A 25,640-nucleotide genomic window follows, 5' to 3' on the forward strand; every position below is an offset into this window, starting at 1 on the left:
TACACCCTCATCTACTGCCGTTCCCCTGTTATCTCCAGCACGCCTTGGTTTACTCACCTCAGGCAGCAAAATCTATCACAGCAGCCCCATTGTCTGTCAGGCATATGAGGGTGACATGTAGTCTAGTTTATAGTGTGTGGAGGTGTGAAAACGACACAATACATGGCCATTTGTCGAACATTCACATTAGTGACAGCGAAAAGGTCTGAGCCACATCCGCGTATCGATGCACGTACCACCCAGACGAGAGCAGGATCGTGATATCTATCCTCTCCCTGTGTGGCTACAGCAGTCAATGCGGTTTGTTTTTTTTTTTTTTGGGTGTTTGACAAATGTGCTTCTGTGACAGTGGCTTTGTCCGCTGGAAATCTTCGAGGAGGCGTTCCTGTGCCTTGTAATTGTCTTGTAGAAGACGCAGGAAGGCTGACCTCCCCCTCCCTGGGGTCAATGAAAGGTCAGAATGGTCGGCGAAGTCGATAATGTCAGCCCCTATAGTTCACGGAGGCTCCTGTCGTTCGGCGATGCTTGAGAAGGTCAAAGGTCGAGGATCTATGTACATTGAGTGAACAGTCAAAGCTCCAAAACTGTCTGTGTTTTTCCTCAGCATACAGTGTCCAGTGTTTGGCAAGTACATACAGTAGTTCTTCGTCACCTCACTGCTTTCTTCCTCGCTCTTTTTCTCCATTTCTGAGTCTTTTATCCACCAACCCATTCTTCTTCTGTCCGTTTTCCTCTCTCAGGTGCAGCAGTCTCGCTCCACGTGGCAAAAGAAGGGGGACTGGGATGGCAGGGACGTGGAGGTCAAAGGGTCGGATGTGGAAGACGAGGAGGAAGCAGTATTGTTGGTGGAGGAAGAAGTGGAGGCGAGGAGCGATGGGTAAGGGCTCATCTTGTCGATGTTGACGTAGGTGGTGTTGAGCAGGACGTAGTGCTCCCCGCTGAAGCTGGAGAAAATGGCGGAGATGCGCGACACCAGCTCGGAGAAAGAGGGCCGGCGTTCCGGCTTCGGATGCCAGCACTCGATCATCACGGTGTAGCTGGAGGAGAGGAGAGAGGAGAGGAGTCAGGCAGGAGAAACATCAGAGGAGGAAACAGGGGCTTCAGTGCTCAGCTACAACTATTGTGGTTTCAATTCCAAAATAATAGCAATTGCTCCAAATCCTTTACATTACATTAAATTCAGATGGCACATGTGTTTTCAATCTCGACACAGTCACAACAGCTAGATGTCACCAATAAACTGGGAGTGCATCATAAATAAAATCCTCAAACAAACAACTAGAAACGTGTTCAGAGAGCTAAGCAACAGGCTAAGTAAGTGCTAGCATGGAGTTTTGTGGTGTAGCCAAGGGGCTATTTGTAAGTTTTCTCTGCTGCACGAACATGGTTTCTTGCCGGGAGCAGGTGATAGTGATAGAGCTTTGGCCATCGTTGCGTTTACAAGACAAAGTCAGAGAGCGACGAGATGGGCCAGGGCTAGCTGGTTAGCGTGCTAACTTCAGTGGAAGATAAGAAGTGTTAGCTAACACTGATGTTTCTTTCCACTGCTGGAAACAGCTTGTAGGTTGAGCAATGAAGTTAGACGATGAAGTTGCAGCTTTGCTTCTAGACTATAAACAGCTGCTAATGCTAACGTTAGCTATGTAGCAATAGCAAAACTTACAAATAGCTCCTTTAAGTCTTTTCTTACAAAAAAATGCAAAACATTTAGTTCTTCCTGCTTCTCAAATCTTTGGCGTTACCTTGGGAGTGTGGGAACTTGTGTTGACATTTGTCACAATTTTCTTACATTTTCTTGACATTTTTGTATTTTATAACATGTCTTCTATTTTTTGTTTTAGACTCCTGTAGCACCATAAGGTTCTGCTTCTCCTCTCCCCTTTTAGAGTTTTTTCTTAAAACAGTATATCTTCTATTAGCCACCATTTGAACTTTATGTTTTGTACTTTTTTTTTCTCCTTTCATTCCAAAGCGCTACAGCAGCTTTTTATGGTTAATTTCATCACTAGGTAGCCTCGAAATCTACTATAAGTCATTCCTCCCTCACAGGTTTTGTGTATATGACACGAAAAGGTCTGATAATTGTTTTAACAGCACTGACAGATAAGTTTTGCTTGCACATTAGCTGTCAGAGGGGCCTCATGTTTTATCATTGTGCAACTAAACTGTTAGAAGCCGTATCTGATATCACCCTTTTTTGTCTCTAACTTGGCAGAGCGACTCCATCATTGTTAAAAATTAAGAAAAACAGCCCCATTATCACACTTCCAAACTATCTGCCAGCGACTGCTATCACCACAGCGCCCTGTGAACGATCAGGAGTGAAGAATTGCGGGAATGTTTGCAGACGTGCATCACCTCCTGATGTCTCTGTTTAATTTACAGCTTGGGAACTTCGGGCCTCAGCCTCCCTCCCACCCTCACCTGAACATTTCCCACTCCCCTCTTATTTCCACACACACACACATACACACACACACACTACACAAATGCAGCGTACCTCATGATGTTATCTGTACTGAGTGAGATCACACTTGGCCTTTATTTTACAGGACCAGTGGGTCAGAGTTAAATGGATAAAGACAATTCAGACACTGTAAAATAAATGACTTGATGTGTGCATTTTACTGATACTGAAATACTTTGCTGTGATTTGATGTGACATTGTTTTTCTAAAGTTTCTAGAGTCTGAAGTTCAGTTCAGAACAACCAGTGAGTTCACCTGAAATAGTCCCAAGTACAAACAAGCAGCAACCTCTGGGGCTGAAAAATGAAGCCAACACACAAGTGCCAAAAACTGCAGTTCCTCAAAAGGCCACTAGAGTCTGGCTCCAACAGCGAGTCAATCCCCATAGACTCCCATGTTAAAATGTCCAACTTTACAGCAGAAATAAACATGTTTACAGCCTGGTACAATAACGGTTTCAGTCTCTATAGTTAATGTCCACCTTCATGACAACTGTATGGGGGGTGAATTTTTATATGGCTCATCAGTTTATATTTTATTAAGGCTTTAAGTTATGCATATTTGAGGGTGTTTCAGACCAGAACACTTGGAAGTCTGTGCCCCTGGTGAGTGAAATTCTAGTATCATTTTATTCATGTTAGCACTAATTAGCAGGTATCGGTGTCTGCCTTCACCATACCCAGCTTGTTAGCTTAGCTTGTTGACTAGCTAATTAGCCAGAACAATTTAGCTTGGGTAAGACTTTGAGCAAGACGCCCGGATGCCCAGCCTTTCGATGTCAACGTGAGCATTTGCTTGTCACATTTATGCTCCACCTCTTTGCCCATTTTTTGATCAGCCTGGCATTAGACAGAGTCAGGCACCGCCAAGATGGCGGCGGCGGAGCAGCCCACTCTGAGCTTCAAAACCCCTGTTCTCAGACCTATGGGTGGAGTCACGGACTCACAGCAAGCCTTCAGGTTTTTCCTGGCAAACTCTGATGTGAACAGATCCAAAGGAAACTAAAAAAAACTCACGCTTTGTTCAAAGAAAATTCACGAAAAACAAAAGGTCATCTCAGCACTGCCAACACTGTTCTGACTGATGTTAGATCTTTAGGAGCAGCAGCACTTAACTACCATAGCAACAAGTGCTCAGCAACAAAAAGAGACAAATACAAAATAAATACTTTACTGGTGTTTCATTGCCATCTGAAAAATGCTTTGTGTTTTGTGATTAAGTTAAGCAAGAAACTTTAGTTTGAACCCGCAGCTGTGATGAGATGTAATGCTCGACTGAGGAGACCGACGAGCTGCGAGTGAGTTTCAGACTCTCGGCCGACGATGATGGATGGCCCCGAACTTAAGTGTTTTTTATTTACGACTTCCACTGCTTATACAGCTCTTTCACCTTCACTGTTTCTCCCTGCTGCTCTCTCCTGATTTCAGACTCGGTCGCTCTCTTGATGATGCATTTAAGTGCAGTTCCACAGTATATCACTCACACTAACTGAGCCGTGGCGCTCTGCTCGAGGAGGTGAATGGCAGGTGAAAAGTTCTGTAAATACAGCGTGTGTGTGTGTGTGTGTGTCTGTGTGCGTGTTTGTGTGTGTGTGCGTGTTTGTGCGTGTGTGTGTGTGTGTGTGTGCACTCACAGGGCGTCAGGGCAGAACTCGGGCTGCAGCAGCCTCCTCCCCTGCAGGAGGAACACGGTGATGTCAAAGGAGTTCACATCAGAGTATGGCGGGGCTCCGCGGGTCATCAGTTCCCATAGCAACACGCCAAACGACCACTATGGAAAAAACAACAAAAAAAAATCACTCCTTATCTCACTGTCATCTTGTTGTAATGACAACAGAAGTCATTAGTAAAGACAAACTCAGAAGAGTCCTCACCACGTCTGACTTGGTGGTGAACTTGTGTGTCTGCAGACTCTCCAGAGCCATCCATTTGACCGGCAGCTTGACTCCGCTCTTGTTGTGGACGCTGTAATATTCTTTATCGTAAACGTCTCTGGCCAAACCAAAGTCTGCCACCTTTACTGTGTAGCTCTCATCCAACCTGTGAGGAGAAAGAACAGTTACTTTCTGTTGTATTGTATTCTACGCTGTGTTTTCCCTCTGTGCTCTGATCTGCTCCCTTCTCACATCTTCCACGTTGTATGTAATTCTACTCCATCTGATAATATTATAGGTCGATCCATTTATAACGCTCTCATATATTGATATTGAATGAATAAACGTGGACTCACATGCAGTTTCTGGCGGCGAGGTCTCGATGGACAAACTTCTTGCTGGCCAGATACTCCATCCCTCTGGCCACCTGCAGCCCGAAGCCCATCAGGTCTTTCACTGTCGGGTTCTGGAGAAAACACAACTATCAGCTGACGCCGTCTATTTTAACTTGTGACGCTAGTGATGAAATTTCACCATAACGTGTGCATGTACTGAAGATACTCATTCAGAGATCCACAGCGTGCGTCTATCTTGTCCTTACGTGTGCCTCATCGCGGATGAAGTTGCGCAGGTCGCCGTGCTTCATGTAGGGCAGAACCACCAGCGGCGACCCCTCGGGCGGCAGGCAGATACCCAGCAGAGAGAGCACGTTGGCGTGGCTGAAGTCCTTCATGATTATCCCCTCCTTCAGGAACTGGGACACCTCCTCAAGATCTGTGATGCCTTGGAACAAAACAGTCAAAAATCCAACTTAAGTTTTCAATTCAGCTCAAGAGTTGGCTCCTCTGTAATTGGAGACATGTTTTTGACCCCTTGGCATCATGATATCTTTTCTAAAATCCTTAAGTAGACTCTAAAATGTATTCTTATTAAGTTAAAATATGATCTGATATGATATGAAGAGTAAGTAAAGGGCAGGGACGATGATTGCTGAGACTATTGTTGAAAATAAGGAGCAAGTCACTGAGAAGGTCATTTGTTATTTGCAGTACCTTTGGGGGAATAAGAGTGAGCTAAAAAAAACTCCCTGAATATCCTCACACAGACCTGACCCACGCCAAATTCCCATTTGCCAATTGCATCCCTGCCTCTGATGCCCCTGCACTTTAGCCCCCACCGACTCTGATGTAATCTGGTTAGAGATGGAAACGCTTAAGGTCTGGAGAGACCAGCTCATTGGCCTTCAACTGAGGACAGACCCCCAAACACAGAAAGAGATGACATTCGGTTTTCAGAGCCTTGATTTGAAAGTTAGGAAAGAGAGTGAGGTCATGTGGTGGTAGTGGTGGTGGTGGTGGTGGTGGGGGTGGGGTTATCATACAGTCATCATCCATCATGTGCCTTTGGTCATTTTCCTTTCAACTGCTTCTCATAGTAAAAGTTAAATTAGCATAAAAGCCTCGACTCAAGGTCTAAAATATAACAAAAGAAGAACAAAAACAATGAGACGACGGCCTAGGAAACCTAATAAAAGGTTCAAATCCCAGAGGACTAAACCCCAGCAGACAGAGCTCATCCCCTCCCACCGGGGTCGGTGGCTCCTCGCGACTGCGCGGGGGTCTTTCCTCCGTATCGTTCCAGCATCAATCTCCCTGACCCGACTGACAGGTTACACGATTAGACAGGATCCTAATGCCGTCCTCACCATCAGACGCTCATTCATCACCATCATCTCAAGCTGAAAAGGGATTCGAGGCTCTGACGAGATGAGATCCTTAATGCTATTGCAGCGTTGTGATATCATGCAATAAGTATGAAATATAAGCAGATGTACGATGCAATAATTACGGCTGGACGTGAATATGTTTGGACAAGGGGAGAGTGTGTTGAGTGTGTGTTCTCGGGAGGATGTGAATAACAGGCAGCGTTCGATTCTAAACTGTATGAGGTCTGTTCTTATAAGAGAAAATATAAATAAAAAGTTGCTTTAAGTGAGATTTCCTCCTCCGGAGGACGTGTACACATTGTTAAACCTCAGTTTATGACAAGGCATGAACTAAAAACGCTTTCCCATGATACAGCAACAGCAACGTTAGACTGCGATAGCAAATGTTTCTGGTGCTCCAGAGCCAAAAAAACAATTCGTGATTTCAAATTTACTTTGGAATCAGAAATAACTACAGCAATCTCCCATTTCCTCCCATTTCCTCCCATTCGCTCACTGTAAAAGCAACAACACTAAATATACTACATTTGGGGTCGTAATACAAAGCTGCCGCACACACACACACACACACACACACACACACACACACACACACACACACACACACACAGGTATCCAACTTCGATGCTTTTATGGACCGACCGACCGAGGTAAATCTCATCAGTGTCAGTGAGCCAATAAGCATGCAGCATGCTTGGACCAATGATGCTGATTGCTGTGTATTGTCATTTTCTTTTTGTTAAAACGGATTTGGAATAGAATAAAATTGGTTTCGGAAAAAGTATTGTGATGAAAATTTGTGAGAAAAACAAAAACCCACAGGTGATAGCTGAGCTTGTCCTCTATACATTCATAGTGACGTGTACTCACGGTTCAGGGACTTGACGGCACAGTGCTGCTTCTGCCCGTCCGGCTCCAGCAGAGTTCCGTGGAAAACACAACCGAAGTGACCTGCAGGTTACAACACGATGCAGCATTAGTATTAGTCACAATCACGGATTTCAAAAGCTCCTGTTCAAACCTGTAAAGACCTTTCAAACACACACACACACACACACACACACACACACACAAAACAAGCCTCTCAGAGAGACGGTGAACTTCAGTCCCACTGATGATGAGGTCCAAAGCAGGTGAACAGCAGCAGCCGGGTCAGCTGGCAAGAATCATCGATACTTCAGATTTCTTGTGTTTGTTTGGTTTGAACTTGCGTTGTCGGGGGCAACGCGTCTGAATCTAACTGTCAGTGGTGAGTTTTTCACCTGAGAGGGAGGGTCTGGCCCTCGCCTCCCTTCAATCAGTTGTCATCCTCCAAAACATCGTCATATGCATTCTTTGCAAAGTAGGACCACGATGGAGGCAGCAGGCAGCATTACTGCCTCCGCGACGGTAGAGAGAGACACTGCACCTCTGCTTAGCACATGGTGCAGTCTACCAGGTGAGCTACCGTGCCGCCCCGTCTCTGTTGTGTTGAGTGGAAACTCTGCCACAGAGTTACCTACCTGTGTGCCCTATAAGCCACTGATTTAACTGCTGATACTATAATAACAGCTGACCAGGACCGCTGAGGTCCAAGCTGCAGCATCTGATTCCACCATGACAAACACTAGACCATGCACATTTATTTTGGCATCGCAAGCGCACACTGACAACCAGATTCCAGTTCCTTGGCCCCGTGACCCCTGAATCTGCCTCTGATCATATCTCCTGCTCCGCGTCTTGTTGCTACTTGCTTTTTTTTTAGTTTTTTTAAAATCTTGCCCATACATGGAAACGAACGGTATGGCAACCGTCTAAATTACCCAGTTTGCTTGCAGAGAAAACGCTGTTGGGGCCATTTTTGGATTCTGTGCAGTCAGCATACTTCATTTATATCTTGGCTTATCGAAGCCTCTGCCGCTGTGATTAAGAGCATGCATCCTGCCAGTTGGCTCCGCGATCACAGCGGCTCCACAAATCACATAAAAATATTTCTGTCCACTGTTTACCTATTAAAAATTGAAGTTTGGAGCAGAGGCAGTGGAGATGATTTCATGTAGTGTGTGCAGCTTTTTATGCACGCTGGTGCCCCAGTTTTCACACCAAGTTACCATCACCCTCACACTAAAACCTCCCCCAAGTAACCCAGTATGAAGCTTTATTCATTAATACCCCACACAAGCTAATAGCCTAATGCCAAACCCCATTGAGTTATTGTGCATTTTATTGAATTATATCTCTTCTTTAAGACATGAGGTCTCGGCCCCAGACTGGGGGGGGTGGGGGGGGGGGGTGGGGGGGGGGGGGGTGGTTGGTGGTGGTGCAGGAATAAAATGAGCGCGGCGTTCTCCTATCACGTCCTCGCAGATGGCTGAGGGTGTTGGATTACGTCTCCCAACAATGGACCCTGGGAATACTAGCTGTGAACAAATCATCCTACGCCACTTTAAAAAAATCCAGGCTCCTTTTTCTTGGGGGGGATAATTCAGCTGAGGGGGCAGACGGCTGTTTTCTGTGACACGGAGGGGTTTGTGAGGTCTCTCTCTCTCTCTCTCTTGATGTTGAATTCGATCTGAGGGTCTGAGCCACCTACTTAAACGCCACAATATGAGGCGATTTTTAGTGTCTGCATGTCAAGCTCGCGGTTTGATAAAGCAGGCAATTAAGCTCTTTGTGGGCGACTTTAGCTTTTGTATAGCTTTACATAAATCCTGAATTAAATCTAAGCTCGTTGGACGATAGTATCACTTCCACATCAGTTACAATCCCACCAGGAACGTTTGTGAGGAAATCAGATTTTGTATTATTTCTCTATTTAGCAACTAAGGTAAGAAAAAACAAAAAAAAGAACATTTGAGATGCAGATTGAACTGGATGTTTCATCGATGAATTGAGCAACAACAGCAGAACTGTTGCCGACAGCAACAGCCAACAATTAAAAAGTCTGCTGCAAGAATATGAATATCTACACAGTGTAAGTATGTGAAGAAAAAACATATGCATTACTGTTTTGATCACAGTATAAGTCCTAATGTGCAGCATCGAAGTAATAACAGTGTGTGGTAGAAGAGGACAATCGCTGCCCCAACTTAAAACACTGCTCAAAACATACTTATATAAAGCAGCTTTTAATTCTTGATTTCGATGCTTATTATTTAACATTATTATTATGGATGTGCGCTATGTGCTGTGCTATATCAGTGTTATTACACATTAGGTAGCTGCACCCAAACATTGACTGGTCAGACAATCTTTCACGTGGAAGTTTTTTAATCGTTATTCATGATTATGCACATCCATTTGTATCTGTGGGTTAAAGCTATAATCTGCTTTATGATGCTCTCAATTGCACACAGCTGATAGTCACTGCATCACTGTCACGCATCATGAACATCTTCTGATGTCGTTTCTGCACTTGCACTTATTATTTTTTTTATGGTTTGCTTTAAAAGCCTCGACACGTATCATTTCCAGCTCAATAAATATCTGCTTTGCTACTTTATTTTGCATTTTAGCAGCTAGTAGCTCCTTCCTGGCAACAATCCTTTGGGCGCATGGGAAATGATGCATTTTACATTTCCCTTGTATTTAGAATAAGTGGAGAAAGAAGTGGGTCGCTAGCATCAACAACACCATGAAAAAAAATGACTCCAACAATAAAAACGCTGGAGAGAACAATGCTGAAACAGTAATGTCTGATTCACTTAATATTACCAGGAAAGACGCAGCGATGTGTAATATTTAAAAAATGAGCTACTGAGACTTTGTGGGACTGACCTCTGCCGATGACTTGGTTGAGGTGAAGCAGCAGCTGCTCCCTGGCGATCACCACGTGCTGCACCTCAGTCAGCAGGTCCGGGTGGAGACAGGACGGATCTATGTGGACCGGGGCCATCAGCAGAGGTGACACCAGCTCGCCCTCCATCCCGAGACCCATCCCCATTCCTCCACCCAGCACCCCCAGTCTGGGAGACAGCAGCTCGCCGTTGCCTCCGTAGATGGGAGGAGCTGCGCGGCACGTCTCGGGCCTGTCGGTGCCCTGATCTGCAGAGCCAAAAGGAGATGGAGGGAGGGAGGGAGGGAGGGTCAAAGGTCAGTGACTGTATCAGCAAGGCCTCCAGAGGTCAAGGTCTGTTACATGATCAGAGAGGGATGGCTACAAAGGCGGAGAGCAACCTGACACTCTGATGGAGGCCGGCAGAGCTGGAAAAACAACGTTTCTGATTTCTCTTCTGATGCTGTTAGTGAAAGGAGAAATAACGCAGAGAAAACTAGGAGCAGAATGATCCAAATGTTCTCTAAAAGGCCAGAGCAGCAGACAGAGCTCTGATACGGACCATCAGCTCATGATCGTGCACCCAAACTCCCCCTGAGGACGAGCAGCACTTCATTAGTAACCGTCTCAGATTTTAAGTCTTTCAAGTCACATTTAAGCAGCAGGAAAATTGCCCATCATTCTCAGGATCATAATACAAGGACCCCTCCCACCCCCCCCCCCTTCACGCCCTCAGGATCCACGCTAAGAGAACCAGAACCACAGGTGACTCAGATTACATCAAAGTTTTTAGTAGAGTCGCCTGACGGTGATCCTAGTTGAGAAGAAGAGCACGGTCTTATAGACGTGAAGCCGTTATGAGCGATGGAGATTCTACAGTCAAGGGAAGAATAAGTTGTGCTAATATGTTTTTTCATGGCTGAGTTACAACTCTGCGAAGGAACGTGAGTTTAAAGTGAGATGAATTAATTGACTGTCAGCTACGACAGTGTTAGAGCCCCACAGTGAGCGGGGAGTGGTGACACTGGGATTATCATGATCTACACTGGAGGACTGATCCAGTGGTTGAGGTTGATCCAAAAAAATAAAATAAATACAACTTCTGTTAGTTCACAACATGTAAGGCATGCACTGCTAGCATAGTGTTCAGCCCCACAGGGAGGGAAGCAGGTAGATGGGAGGCGGGACGGGCAAAAGAAGATGTCAGGTGGGGGGTTGGGTGGGTGGGAAGGGGAGGGGCTTATCTGGTTGACGTACCCTCCAGCAGGGTTGTTCTATAGTCGACTGACTCGTGGGAGACCATTTCATTAGTGGGGCTGACGCTCCTCGCGTTAGCCAGCCTGTCCAGATGCTGGATGTGACCCCGGCCATCATACCACACCTCAGACAGATCTAGAGACAGAGAGGGGAGGGGGTAGGGGGTGGGGTGGGGGCGTAGAGGAAGAGGATAAGAAAAGTGCAAGAGGAGAGATGACAGGATGATGAGACAGGGAGGGAGGGTTGGAGGGAGAGAGGGAAGTGACAGGAGAAAAACGCAACAGATAAGGATGAGGAAAAAAAATAACAGGGGGGAGGGGGGTAGAGGGGGGCTGGCGGGGGGGAGGGGGGAGGAGAGAATTACTAAGAAAGGCGAAGCGTTTCCACCAGTGCGTCCCGCTCACAAACGTCTTGTAAACCCACCAGGCACAAACAAAACCCAGCAGATACTCATGCACACAGGTTAGAAAAGACGCACTGAACTCAGGTGGCAAGTACGCAAACACACACACACACACACACACACACACACACACACACACACACACACACACACACAATTCAACTTGTTCTAAATATGCAGTTCCTGAAGCTGATTTGATTTGTAATAAAATCAGAGCACGACACTTAATGCTTTTACTTTACTTTATATAAATATACATAGAACTTGTCTGTCACTGACTTCATATCTTAATTTTGTCATATCTCTTATTTCATTTACTTTTTACACAGGTATATTACCTACACTGCTTGTTTTAAATAATTTGCATCTTTAAAGCTTCAAATATTTTTATTCTTTTTGATGGATTTTTAATAATTCATATATTTTCCTGTTTGGATTTTTGGTTTTGCTTCTGACTTAAGCTGCTACCTTCCTGCAAAAATATCTAAAATTCCCTCAGTTTGTAAATATTTCTGCCAAACCTGTGTGCTGAAAACATTTAATGAAGCAGCGGGTCACTGCCTAACATTAAAGCTGAGTTTAGAAGCCTCTGTGTGAACTGAACTTTGACCTTTGACCCTTTGAACCAACCACAACATGACAACACGTCTGCCCTTACCATCGATGTGTTTGTTCCTCCTCCACATCAGCAGAGTTCCCAGCAGCAGCAGCAGCAAGCTGACACACACGCAGCCCACGATGAGGCCGGTGTAGTCCTGCTCCTGCGCCAGCGTCACCTTGCCCAGGTGCCTGATGGAGTCCGCCTGCCGCCACTGAAAGGGGGGAGGGGGGGGGTCAGGTCAGAGGTCAGGTGCATACTGTATACACTTTAAACTTTAATAATTTATTACATGTTGCCGTCAGCTGCAGTGAGTAGTGGAGTTACCACACACCGAGAGCAATCAGTAGCTATAATTAGACAACGTTTTAAACATTTTTATTATTATTAATAAACAAAACGACTTCATTTAAGTTTTTGTTCGACTGACTAAATATTGTTTTCTTAAAACTGCAGCACTTTAAAGGAACAGAAGGTGTCACTGTCCTAAAACAGCCACACTGCTCTATATGTAGCAGATGCTACATAAACATTCACCAGCACGGTGCAGATGACACATACAGTATGTCATGCATGGCAGATATGGTGTACACACAAGCATTTAAAAGCTATGGAGCTGGCATTCAGACATATGGTATGCAATAAGCACACACACGCACACACGCACACACACACACACACCCAAACACACATGCATCAGTCTGTTGCCACAGTCTGGAGGCAGATTACATCAGTGATATTGCTTGTGCCATTATTAGGTTTAGTGGAAATGAGGTTTCTACTGCTGCCTGCTGCTGCAGATGGGACAGTGTGTGTGTGTGTGTGTGTGTGTGTGTGTGTGTGTGTGTGTGTGTGTGTGCATGACTGTGTATAAATGAGACAATGTGGGCATGTCTGGAAGTAGGGGGATATATGAATGTGTGTGTGTGTGTGTGTGTGTGTAGGTTCATGGAGCTAAGGGATATTGGCTGACCCTCCCCAGAGATAAAGGCTTTTCTTCTGAAGGCCAGTTCACAAGTCAACAGCGATGAGGCCGATAGCGTCTGGTCTGGGGCACGCCGGTGTTTTGCCAGAGGGTGACCACTGGATATTATCTTGAAGGACGACATGAGGATGTCTGAAGCTCGGCATCTAATATTAGCTCGTATCATAAAGGCTAGATATATTTTTTTCATCAACCCTCTTATAACCTATTAGGATGTTTGGAGGGGTCTGTGTTGCAAACAAAAGATGCTAAATTTCATAAGGAACTCAATATGTGACTTGCACTTTTCTTTTGCATTAGCTTGTAGTTTTGTTGTATTTCTAAAATGATTTTGATAAGAAGTTGGGTGGGGCTGTTAGATTTACTAGCTAAACTAGTTAAAGGCTATTTGTTAGTTTTCTCTGCTGCTGAACGAGGTTTCTTGCCGGGAGCGGGTGGTGGTGATTGTCGCATTTACAAGACAAGAGGTTATAATACGCTGAGCAGCGCTACGTCTACAGGGCAGATTGGAGGCTACAGTGAGTCGCTATCGGAAAGGGACAAGACGGGCTGGGGCTAGCTGGTTAGCATGCTAACCTCACGTGACAAGAGTTAACGTTGGTCTTTCCGCTTTTGGAGACAGCTGTTAGTGAGTAAAAGAGTGAAGTTTGATGGTGAACTGGTAAATAAACAGCTGTTAATGCTAATGTTAGCTATGTAGCAATAGCAATATGCTTGTACATCACCACAAGGTGGGAGGTCAAACCACTGGAGGTCAGTAAAAGCAAGATTTTTATATGACTGAATGTTTTCTTTTCACAGTCTATAAGTCTGATGAATGTCAACATTTATTTCTGCTTAAACGGCTTCATCATTAATATGAGACATGATGCGTGTTGCGTTTCCATACTGTACGCTGTACGCCGCCTTCTCACGACTCAGGAGGATGCTTGACTGATATTCAAGTGACAAGACAGCTGGATGGTGAGCCATCTCACTCAGCACACTGTGTAATAAACTCTCCCTGAGCTGGTTTTTATAAGGGACTGCATTAGGACAGGAGAGTTATTGAAGTTTCCTGTAAATGATCTGGAACGCTGGAGGAATGTGGTGTTTTCCACGAATGTCCCCGAGCGCAGAATGAAGAGTTCAAGATGGCCAACGGCAGAATGATCCCGTTACTGCCTTCCTCACAAACTCACACGCTGAACGTGTCATTACTTTTATTGTGTTATTAATAATTCAATGTCAACCTGTGGATCATGTCATTAAAAACAGGAAATAAAAATAATGAAATTTAAAGAAATAAGTCGATTTAAATACAAAGAAATGATCGTGACAAATAAAAAAAATGGCGCATACTCTGCCCATCTATCATCAGTGTGTGTTATGTTATTGCTGTGTGGCGAGTCAGCCTCTTCCTCCTCAGAAGCAGGTGCGGTGATATGATATGAATCCTTTTATTGCTGAAATTCCTTCTGTGGGCCTCATAATATAAACAGAGGGGAATTTTCATATAAATTGTAACAAGATAATTTCCACTGGATGAAAGTCTTCGCTTTTTTTTCCACTGGTTTCAATAACTTCAAAAAAAGAAAAAAGAAAAAAGAAAAGAGTAAAAGTGATTTGGGAGAAAGTTTTAAAGTTAACTAAGTTACTTTTATGTACGATTTATTTTCTCTTACGTTCCTCACTCCAGAAGGACAATGAGCTAATTCTCCACCGTGCAAATGAAATTAATCTGCAGCTTCAATAAACAGTTTAACACACACACACACACACACACACACACACACACACACACACACACACACACACACACACACACACACACACACACACACACACACAAATACACAAAAATACAAAAACTGAACACTGAACACACACTGAAGCTTTTCTCTCCTGTCAACATGCAAGGAAGCTGGAACAAGATATGTACTGAGAGGAACAAGGAGTGTGTGTGTGTGTGTGTGTGTGTGTGCGCGCGCTTGGGTGTGGATGTGTAATTGCTGGGTGTCACTATAGGAAACAAGTCTCTCTTAATTAAAGTTTTGTTTTTGTTGACCAACTGTCACACAGGTGATGGAGAGGTGGTGTGTATGCGTGTGTGCAAACGCACGCAGGTGTATTTACTGCGCTACACACCTGTTCCTGAACCCGCCGCACGCCTTATTTTTCTCAATCTCTCAACATGCATGAGGATCAGGAAAAATTACAAAAAAAAATAAAAGGTCCTCTGGAGAACAAATTAAAAAAAACAACCAGACCTTTCGTATCTTAATGAAGAATAACATGCAAATGATTGTGTCTTGGCGTCTGTTCACAGCGGATTGTGTCTCACCTCCACCTGCAGCTCCCTGGCGGTGGTGGCCTGCAGCTCGGTGGGAACGGTGCACTCCAGAGTGTTTCCAACCAGAGTCAGACTCTCGCAGCTGTGATTGGAGACGGTCAGAACCTGACACTTCATCGCCTCCCTGTCCATCCGATCGCCCTGCGTCGGGAGGGAAGGGGGAGTAAAAGGAGGGAAGGAAATTCAATTCAAATCAATACAATAGCTGCAAAAAATAGATGCCGCGTCCGGATCACCAGCATTACGGAGAGATATAGCTAAGGTCAAAGGTCACTGCTCTCAAACTGCAAAAGGAGCAAACTGTTAGAGAAATCTGAATTCGAAATAAAATGTGAAATTTTAATTAAACTAAATCAAATAAATAGAATCATATGAAGATTTCACCTCGTTGCCCAGATGAACTTCTGCTGTCAGACCTCCTCTTATGCTGCTTTGTGCTACTTGTTGTTACATGCAGTTTTTGGAATATGCACAATAAACAGTGTGTGACAGGGCCTCTCTGTTATTTGCCTTTGTCTATCAAATTACTAATTGGCACAAGAAAAACCTGAAGGCAAGTGTATTCCATCATAGCGCAGCTGGTAGTAACGGTTGGACCCTGAAGCAAAACTTCAGACACTATTTAAAAAACATTATGACTAAGTTACAGGAAGTTCAGAGTGGACAAAGCTGACCACTGTGGGGATGGCGGGGGGGAGTTAAGAGCGGCCTAAAGCGTATATTGCCCCCTTAAACTCTGATATACAGTGAATCACAGGCGATCTGACATTACCTAAACATCCACACTCTTCAAAGTCTTCAGCCTTTTGTTTTATTTATAGGACTTATAAGGGCAATAAGTGGAATGTGTGTTTGGTTGACAAACTGAATTTTCCTCTGCAATCATATTTGAGAAGCAACGTCATGCCTTATTTAGGACAAAGTGGAAATCCAAAAAAACCGAAGGGCTTCGGATCTGGTGGGAGAAAAAGCGTAGAGAAGATACTGGAGTAAACTAGATGCGGGAGGTCGCACTTCTCCGCAGAGTTCATCGTGATTCACAGCGATCGGGAGCGGAGAGTCGAAACTGAACTTGTGACAAAGTGACTTATTCTGGTCTCGTGACGCTCAGTGGGATGAACGACAGAGAGAGAGAGAGAGAGATGAGACCGGGAACACACACAGCTATTGTCCACGTGACTGCGTGTGTGTGTGTGTGTGTAAAACTGAGTTAGTGAGTGTGTGTAGTTTGACGGGAAAATCTGTGAAAGAACAACACAGTCTGATTCTGCTCCATTTGGTTCTTTCTCTCAGACTCGCTCTTGTTCCTTTGCTTTCTCTCCTCATTCAGTTTTGTTTCTCTGATTCCTTATCTCTCTCTCTCTCACACACACAGACACACACACACACACACACACACACACACACACACACACACACACACACACACACACATAAACACACTTGTTTGAGTGCAGCAGAAGGCAATAAAGAGAATGATCACATTCCTTGCGTGACAGCTTGGGATTTTCCAATTTGACACAGAGTGGAGGCTCGCACCTGTTCCCACACTCTCTCTCTTTCACACACACACACACACACACACGAACACACACTTCAGTGTGTTCCCCGGCTGTAGGTATGACAATGCTGTACCCGCTGCAGAGGGGCGTTTATTAAAGTTATTAAAAAGCCGTCACAGTGACACCAGTCACTCTAAATAAAGTGTCACGATGATAATTGGACGCGAGACGTTCTCACTCTCCCGTGAATTGATCGGCGGCGATAAAGGCCTGGCCAAAGCCCGGTTCCTTCATGTGGTGCCATGCAGCTGTGGATCTGTCAGTAAGAGCTAAATATTTCTTCTTCTTCTTTTTTTTTTTTTTTTAAATCTGTTATTGGCAGCCATTTTGGGGCTGCAGTTATCAGATGGCATTAAATGAGCCCCAGCATTTGCCCTCTCCTAGAGGCCATGGCTGCGCAGCGTTATCAGATGGCATTAAATGTGTTCTGTCTCGGTATGATGCCTGGTACCAACCCCCCCCCTCCCCCTGGGTAAAAACTGGGGGTTGGTCTGGGCTGTGGGGAGGGATGAAGGAGGGGTAGAGGTTGGGGTTGGTGGTGGAGTTAGCATCAGGGCCAAGGTCATGTCTGGGAAAAGAGAGAAAGAAGAAGGAGGAGGAAAAAGAAAAGAACAGCCAGGATCCCCTGCGAGAGGTTCAGCACAGCTGCCACAAACCGTCGAGCTGCAGTCAACAACAAAAAAAACCCCCAAAAAAACAAAAAAAAAAACCAAACAAAAAAAAAAAGAGAAAGAAGGAGAAATATGTATTTCATTGTGTTCTTGAAACAGGCTCTGGGACCGAGGTGGCTTGTTTGAAAAGCTGCATTAATATGGTCAAGAGCTTTGACCTCGGCAGCCAGAACAATACAAGTCAACAGAGAGAGAGGGGAGAGAGAGAGAGAGAAGAGAGAGAGAGAGAGGAGAGAACACACGGGAGGGTGTAGGAGGTGAGGAGGACTTGGGGGGGGCTGTGGGTGTAAACGATGGAAACAGACTCCACTTCCTGTTTTTCTTTCAGTATTGTTTCCTTCCCAACTGGACCGGGACCGTACATACGGCTGTACGTGCGAACGGTGCGCCCGAGAGCAGCGCGACCGGCAGAATCAAACGTCGACCCGGGCCAAAACTGTGGATCCGTCTCATTCTGTTAAAGTTCTGCTGTTCCACGAGGAGGGAACTACCAGCACCAACCTCTCGCACACCTGCGCAGGGTGCAGCACGACAGCAGGAGGGTGTTCTGTGGAAGCGCTTTCTTGCGCTTCTGAGAATTTTCGTTACGCAAACATAAAATTGTGATTTTCTTTTCTTTTTCTCAACGAACATTAAACCGGAGGACTTGAGTTTCTGCAGGTGTTTTTGTGTTTCTGAACCTGTTCCTGCAGTGTTTTGCTATTTGAAGCTTTAACCAGAGGCTGCAGGTCCACAGCCCTCCCCCCCCCCCCCACACCTCTGACCTCTGACCTTTGCTGTTTCTGCAGCTGGACCGCAGGAGACTGAGGACGTTTACGTTTGTTTGTGAACGCTCTCTCACCTTGAGCTCCACAATGCTCTTGTTGTCCTTGGAGGTGAGCTTGGGGTCCTGGAAAAGGGGGTCTTCCACGTAGATGAGGTCCCACTGATCCGTGGAGTAGCCGTCCAGGACAAACGCCACCTTGGTGACCACCGGCGGCTGCAGGGCCAGTTTAGCCAGCGAGGGCGTGGTGCACTGGATGGACGTCCTGTTCTCGCCGTACACACAGCTCTGGAGGTGGACAAAGAACACGTGGGTTAGAAAAACAGTATGGCTGTCACCTGCACACACACACACACACACACACACACACACACACACACACACACACACACATGACAGCTCCCTCCAGGTTTCCAGTCAGTCACGGTGAAGAGCAGCCGCGCAGTAATCCTCAGATTGGCAGCTTCTTTTTTTTTTACTCAGCAGTCTGTGAGGCAGCGGCTGTTTTCAGCCACCGCTGTGTTTGTATGTGTGGCCTGAGGGCACAACAGAGCTTTATCCCATGTTGGATTCAGCCCAGGTAAAGGCCTCCCCAAGCTTTTGTGCTCATTAAGACCCCCCCCAGAGTGAGAGACCGAAAGCTAGGAAAACAAAAAACACCCTAAGTCTCTTTTTATTGAGGTGTGGCAGATTTTCATCACATTTCCAGGGAACACGAGGATAGATTACTGCTGAGGCTGACGTCTTTTGTGTTTACGGGGAAAAGGTATAAACCTTATGTGGATGCATTGAAGTCGGATTTTTTTTTTGGCTATGTCTATGCCGTGTGTGATTATGAGGGAATTATACAATGCACTGTTGAGGTGGCACAGAGCCAGAGACTCACATAAGTGAACTTGTGCAGGAGAAAGTACGGCAGAGGTTACATAAACACCAACCAAGAACGTGCAGAAGTCTATCAGGAAGTAGCTCAGTGATCTTATTCAAATGTTCAGTCAGGAAACATTCGCCTTATAGTTTTTTTATCATGGTAAATGTAGTTAAATTTCATCAGCTGGCTCCTCACCAAATATCTTTTAAATCTTTAGGGTCCACATTTATTATCGATGCATTCATTTTTGTCCTTAAAGCTCCCATATAGTCTAAAAGTCTCTGTCCATGTGTAGTGTGATTATAGATCAGGTCTAGCTTCTATATTAATACTGTGAAAGTATCAAAGCCTCAGTCCACAGAGAAATGCACACAGCCTGTATTCAGAAACTGAGCCTTAAAACCAGCCGTCAGGACTTCCTGTAACTTTGTGATGTCACAACAAAGCAGTCACCAAGCCCCGCCCACCTGGACCCACCATCCAAACCTTGCAGGATTTGAGTGTTTACTTGAAATATGCTATAGTTTACACTCAGAAAACAGTCAGCCAATCAGAAGAGAGGCTCAGAGCCTCCTCTCTTCTGATTGGCTGGTGGTTTTTGGTTCTTAAAACCATAAATATATCTTCTTATGGCTCAACAAATAACACCTTTTACCACAGGCATAGTATGTAAGTATAAACTCAGCTTTAAGTCTGACGTCACGTTACTATTAATAAACCATGCTCGCTGAACTCACTGATGAATAGACACATGCCAGAGGGTTTTAAGTTGCCGAAGCAGAACATCTGTACTTTGTTTTCTCTGATTGAACTATATACAGTACAGTACAGTACAGCAGGGCCTAAAGCGGAGGGTGGAACCTGTGGACAGCTGGGCAGAAACAGTTGTGCTAAATCAAGACTTGAGCTTTAAGTGCAGAGCAGTTACTGTTTGAAATCTGCCAAAACATGTAAAATGCAGCTCATCTCGTCCCTGTTCTCTCCCCTGCAGTTTTTAATAGACACGTGTATTCCTGCACATGTGCGACACATGCTGTCGAAGGCCAACAACAGCAGAACTGTTGTAAAACTAACACTCTTACACAATGTAGTAAACAGCCAAAAGTCACTGAGCCATCGACAGTTTTACAAACAAGAGTCGGAGTGGGAACTTTTGTTGTGGTACGGGGAACAGCATCCAAATGGGATCCTGTAGTGGGGGAACGTTCCCAGAAACAAGAAATCATTAGACACTTTGGACTAACAGGGACGTGGAAAATGTTGTAGTTGACACGACTTCACAAGCAAACAGCGATGGGAGCAGTTAAAAGGTCAGCTGTTATTATAAAATGATCCATTATCCCCTTCTCTGCCTGTCAGGCCGTTTTATTTTTAGATCACGACACACGCCTCCCATTTCCAGAACATACCCAGACTCCAGAACTGAGGTTATTAGTATTTCTGTGGTTAAACTGGGGCCAGATGTGTTTGATAATTACGGAGATTGTGGTTTAATTCATTATGTAAAGCAAATATCGAAAGAAAAGCCGTTAAAAGTCGACACGACAACGTCATCTTCTCTCACACAGGTGCACTCGGAACAAACAGGACTCGTTTGGCCGCGCGCTCACAGATCAATGTTGATGTTTGCGCTGTGGTAACAGCCATGGCAGCCTGTGTTTGTCTTCTGGGCTACAAAGGTGCGCGTGTCTCTGAGTCGATATCCCACGAGGACAGCAGGTAAATAAAATGCTCATCAATGTGCCTCTCGTGACAAATGCTGCCTTCAAAACTGTTGTTCAGCGCGAGAGACAGGACACTCTGGCTTTAATTAAGATCATTGGACACTTTATGACCCTTATTTTTATCGTCTAGTATCATTTACCTGTCTGGTTGAGTTACCAGTGCTGCTATGTCGTATCTGACCCTCCACACAAACTTTCTTTTTCTTACATTACAGACAAACACGGTCTGGAGCCTCGGCGTGCAGGACGCTGTACGCACTGGCCCGGTTTGAAACTTGGCTTGAACACGGCTTTCCCTCTCTGTTCCTGTTATTAGCCGTCTCAAAATACTGTTGTCGGAGGCCGAATGAGCCTGAAAACTCTGTACAACATTTTCTGTACAAGCTGGAACAATTTGGGTGATTTCCCAGGAGATATTCTGTATTTGTTCCCTTTTCCTGTTTTAAAGCACTTTGTATGAGTTTTTGAGTGTTACACTCTTGACACCTGCAAATGTTTTTTTTTTCCCCCTAAACTGAACTTTGATTGTTGTTCTTTAAACATCATAAGCCTTTTCTTGCTGCAGTAGTTCTGCTGAACCAGGCTCCAACAGCAGTTATAGGTAATGGACAGATGGATGGATACGAGGGTTGTCATTCATCCTGGTTTTCCCAGGATTGTTCCTTTTTTTGAGCGACTGTCCGGGAAAATTAATATTCTTTCCCGGGACATGAATTGTCCTGGTTTTGTAACAAATTTACTTTTTAATTTAATTGTTTCAAATAAAACCTCATTTGTTTGCTTCTACTGCTTTTCTACTTTCTTCCTGGTTATGTCCAATCCTGTGTCTGTAAACGCATGATTATTAATATCATTATTATTATTATTATTATTATTATTATTATTATTATTATCAGCCAATGGCCATGCCTATACTTTTATTTGATAGTTGGAAGAAATATGAAAGTTTCCCTTATTACCTAGCAACTGCTGCAACCATCTACATCCAGGATTCGGGCAGAGAGGATTGAGGCAGGTGCTAGCAAGAGTTTCAGTGTGTGAAAAGACGGAGCGATGGACAGGGAGGACGTCATGAAAAACCTTTTTACAACGTCCGAGTGTCCAGGTTTTTCCACACAACAAAAGGTGGCGACCTTAATGGATAATGCAATACCAGTTCTTTCCCTGGGTTTTATTTCTGCCCCAGTTGCCCTTCACTTATGTTCTGTGTTCAGAAACAAAGCTAGACGTGGGGACGCCTACTGGGACATTGATCCGAGGACAAAGAAGAAATGTGGACCCCGAGGTTCGGCCGGTTGTGTATAACCTCAGGCTGCACTGCTGAGACTGTAAAGTTTGTTAAAATCCCAAAACAGAGTTTGACAAAAAGAGTTGAGATTTGACTTCCGACACTCTGACTGATATCCGAGTCCCTGGAGAGCAGTAGCAGCAGCTCTGTTGAAGTGTTGTTGAAACTTCCTCACGCACTTCCCAGTCTGACTCCCTCGTGAGCTGTAGCAGCCCAGATGGACACACACACACACACACACACACACACACACACACACACAGAAGAACACACACTCAAAGTTAAATCCATCTGCAAATGCCTGAACACAAGCATAGAGACGTAAACTCATATCAGACACACACACACACATATGCATATGAAAAGTGTGTGTGACCGTGTGCAGGGGTAACGCTGGGTCGCCTAACGAAAGCAATCCAATTAACCTCCCTACGCACCAATAAGGAGTGAGCAGAGAGGGACTGTAGGGTACCCCCCCCTCCCCCCCCCTCTCCCCGCTTCCTCCCCCCTCTGCCCCGTCTCCCAGGGGTGCAGCGAAAGGAAAAATATCCTGTGAATTAGTGGAAACCTCAGTCAGTTTCATTGTTCGGCCCATGTCTCCTCTCATTTAGGGGAGAGGAGGTGAAGGGCCGTAGGTCGGGAGCAGCTGTAAATACAATCGCTCCGAGAGCTCGGCAGCGAGCGGGCCGAGAGGTTTACTGGTGGGTGATGAGAGAACCAGCGATCCCCAAACCCTCCGCCGTCCCCGAAGGATCATTAGTGTAACAGGCTGCGAAAAAGCCAAGTCACAACGGAGCTGCCACGTACAAAAAAACAAAACGCCTGTCACATCTAGAGTGAATAATACCCGCAGAGTTTCCTGCCATACTATGCTGCGTCGTGTGTTGCGTTATCATTCACTTTGGATGTTTCTGCAACTGTATATAATGCGTTTTGCATCTTGCCCCCCCCCCCCCTTTCTCTTTATAACTTTAGGTTTATACGACCTTCATCTTTTAGTTTCTGGATACAGCGAATGATCGGGGCTGTAGTGATGGAGCATACTTTGTTTTCATATTAAATATTGTTTATTTTATAAACGCCATCGGATCCCTTTGAGTCTGACTGCAGGAGCCTCAAGGCAGTGATTAGTAACATATTGGGCATCACCTTCAATTTTCAGGTATTTCTCTGCATAAAATTCACTACATCACAATAATATTGTGGTTTTGAGATATGAAACTGTTGCACATGCACCATATCTTAAGTAGCAAACACACGCAGACTGGCCCCCGTTAGCCTCATAGTATAAAGCTATAAACTGCTAATCTAAACACACCCGACGCTGCACTACAGGAGCACCCAAATGAAATGACCCGTTCTCTGCTAATTGGTTTGTTACAACATCTGTCGGAGCCGCTGCATCTGCCACAGACTCATTTTCACACCATGAGAACTTTTATCCAACAATCCTGTTTTATTCTGAAAGGATTCCAGAGACAATGTGCAGCTCAATCAGCTGTTCCCCGCCCGTCTCAAAATAAGAATGGGTGTTTTGATGTGTTCACACGAACAACGCAGGGCTGCTTTCCTTTTATAGCAACCGGCCCCGTTTCTCATTGACCAACTTAAACACAATCACAACAATACAGCTCGAGCACAGTGCCGGCCGATGAGCGGCTCCACCTTGACTGTTGACGGAGGGGAAAACGTAACTCATTCACTTTCATTCACTTCCTTCTCTCAGATACCCCCCCCACTCCCCCACCCCCCACCCTCCCCCTCCTCCAGCTGCGGGGGGCATGGGAAAGGAAAAAGGCTTCATGAGGCATTCAGGTGTCAGCTGTAGGGATTTATTCTCTGCTGGGATGAGATGAGGAAGACGAGTCGGACTCTAAACAGGCCAATTTGTGAAAGCAGGCGACAGGTGTCTGGCCGCAGCCAAGACTCTAGTTGAACCAAACTACATGTGATGGTGCAGCAACAACTCAAATTCACACATCTTTTTTTTTTTTTTTTTTTGCTGTTTTTTTGTATATGTTCAACATGTCGTCGCCCCCCCCCTCCCCCTCCCCCCCTTGTGACCATGCCAGCTTTTCATGACGGATTGTAAAAATAAAAAAATAAAACTCTCTTTCATGTTTGTGGGAAAGCTGAGATTGGCTGAGACCAGGCTTTACTGGAGATCTGAGAGGCAGATATCAAGTCAACAGTGTGTGTGTGTGTGTGTGTGTGTGTGTGTGTGTGTGTGTGTGTGTGTGTGTGTGTGTGTGTGTGTTTTCACGCTCTGGCTCCAGCTGAGACCCCTGAACCTCTGCTGTTGTCGTTCAGCAGGTCTTGGTTTCTTTCCTCTGCCCCGGCGTGAAGATCTCACAGACCGAGGTCGGGAGCAGAGCTTTGCATCGTTTTGTCTTGCCGTGGTTTCGGGGGGGTTAATGAACAGCAGCTCTGGAGGAAACACAGACTCACATTACCCAGAATGCCTTTCCGCTGGCGACGGAAACCCTTTTTTTTTTTTTTGCGATTTCCATTTGTGAAAGATGCTTGACTCTATTTTGAAGGGTTAAGACAATAAGACACTTATATTGTCCCTTCCCAGGCTGAGTCTTAACTCATCCCGTTTACTGGAAAGAATTTAACAGGCGACAGCTGGGGCCCTACGGGGCATGATCCCATCCTAAATCATTAGTAATGATAGCCTTATTTTATACAGGCTGCCCGCTTCGTGCACTCGCTCTCTCCTTCTCTCTTTCTCTGTCTCTCCACCAAGCCAGAAGTTTGTTTTCGCCGTCCCTCTCGGTTCTGTTATTCCAGTTTAAAAATGAACAATAAACCATCGGGGCAAAAGTTCACATCAATATGCTGCTTTTCAGTCACAGTTTAACCCCCGAGGATTTAAAAGTTTTCAAAGAAATGGTTTTAAAGAGAGTCGCAGCATGTGCGATCAACATGAAAGTGACTACACCGGTGTAAACTTCCAAATGCTGCAGCACATAAATGTGACGCGTGAAGAAGAGGTGAACACATGAACTCATCTAAGATTACAGGTTCAATCACACCGGGGGGAACTCGGCCGTGACTTTCAAGCACAGTTCAGAATAAACCATAAACCAGAGAAGAAGAACTGTAGATTTTTAAAAAAGCCTATTAATAAATAAGTGTCACACTTGCTCCTGATTGGCTGGGAGGTGTCGCCTGACACGCAGTTTTCCAGTCCGTTAAGCGGCGTGTTCTAAATCAGTGAGCAAAGTGTTTTGAACTGCGGGTAACCATAGCAACAGTGCTTCTGCTTTGTCCCGTGTTACTCACGGGTGAAACGGACGCGACAACGAGTTCAGCTGACGACCGACAAACTTCAACGCAGCAACAAAATAAAAGAAATAAAGA

At 45.2% G+C, this 25,640-nt stretch overlaps 1 protein-coding gene across 1 annotated transcript in view; it reads right to left on the reverse strand.

The window, feature by feature from the left end:
• Positions 1-297: 297 nt before the first annotated feature.
• met (MET proto-oncogene, receptor tyrosine kinase) overlaps positions 298-25,640 on the reverse strand; it is a 67,692-nt gene continuing 42,349 nt past the window's right edge. The window contains exons 11-21 of the mRNA XM_022743607.1: positions 18,470-18,679; positions 15,387-15,536; positions 12,139-12,292; positions 11,078-11,212; positions 9,823-10,089; positions 6,937-7,017; positions 4,942-5,123; positions 4,697-4,806; positions 4,341-4,506; positions 4,101-4,237; positions 298-1,037 (exon numbers count right to left, since the gene is read on the reverse strand). Coding sequence (XP_022599328.1) covers positions 737-1,037; positions 4,101-4,237; positions 4,341-4,506; positions 4,697-4,806; positions 4,942-5,123; positions 6,937-7,017; positions 9,823-10,089; positions 11,078-11,212; positions 12,139-12,292; positions 15,387-15,536; positions 18,470-18,679 — 1,893 coding nt within the window. The 3' untranslated portion in view covers positions 298-736. The remainder of the gene's footprint in view (positions 1,038-4,100; positions 4,238-4,340; positions 4,507-4,696; positions 4,807-4,941; positions 5,124-6,936; positions 7,018-9,822; positions 10,090-11,077; positions 11,213-12,138; positions 12,293-15,386; positions 15,537-18,469; positions 18,680-25,640) is intronic.

Source organism: Seriola dumerili, unplaced genomic scaffold (genome assembly GCF_002260705.1).
Source record: "Seriola dumerili isolate Sdu_G_001 unplaced genomic scaffold, Sdu_1.0 BDQW01000070.1, whole genome shotgun sequence".
NCBI lineage: Eukaryota > Metazoa > Chordata > Actinopteri > Carangiformes > Carangidae > Seriola > Seriola dumerili.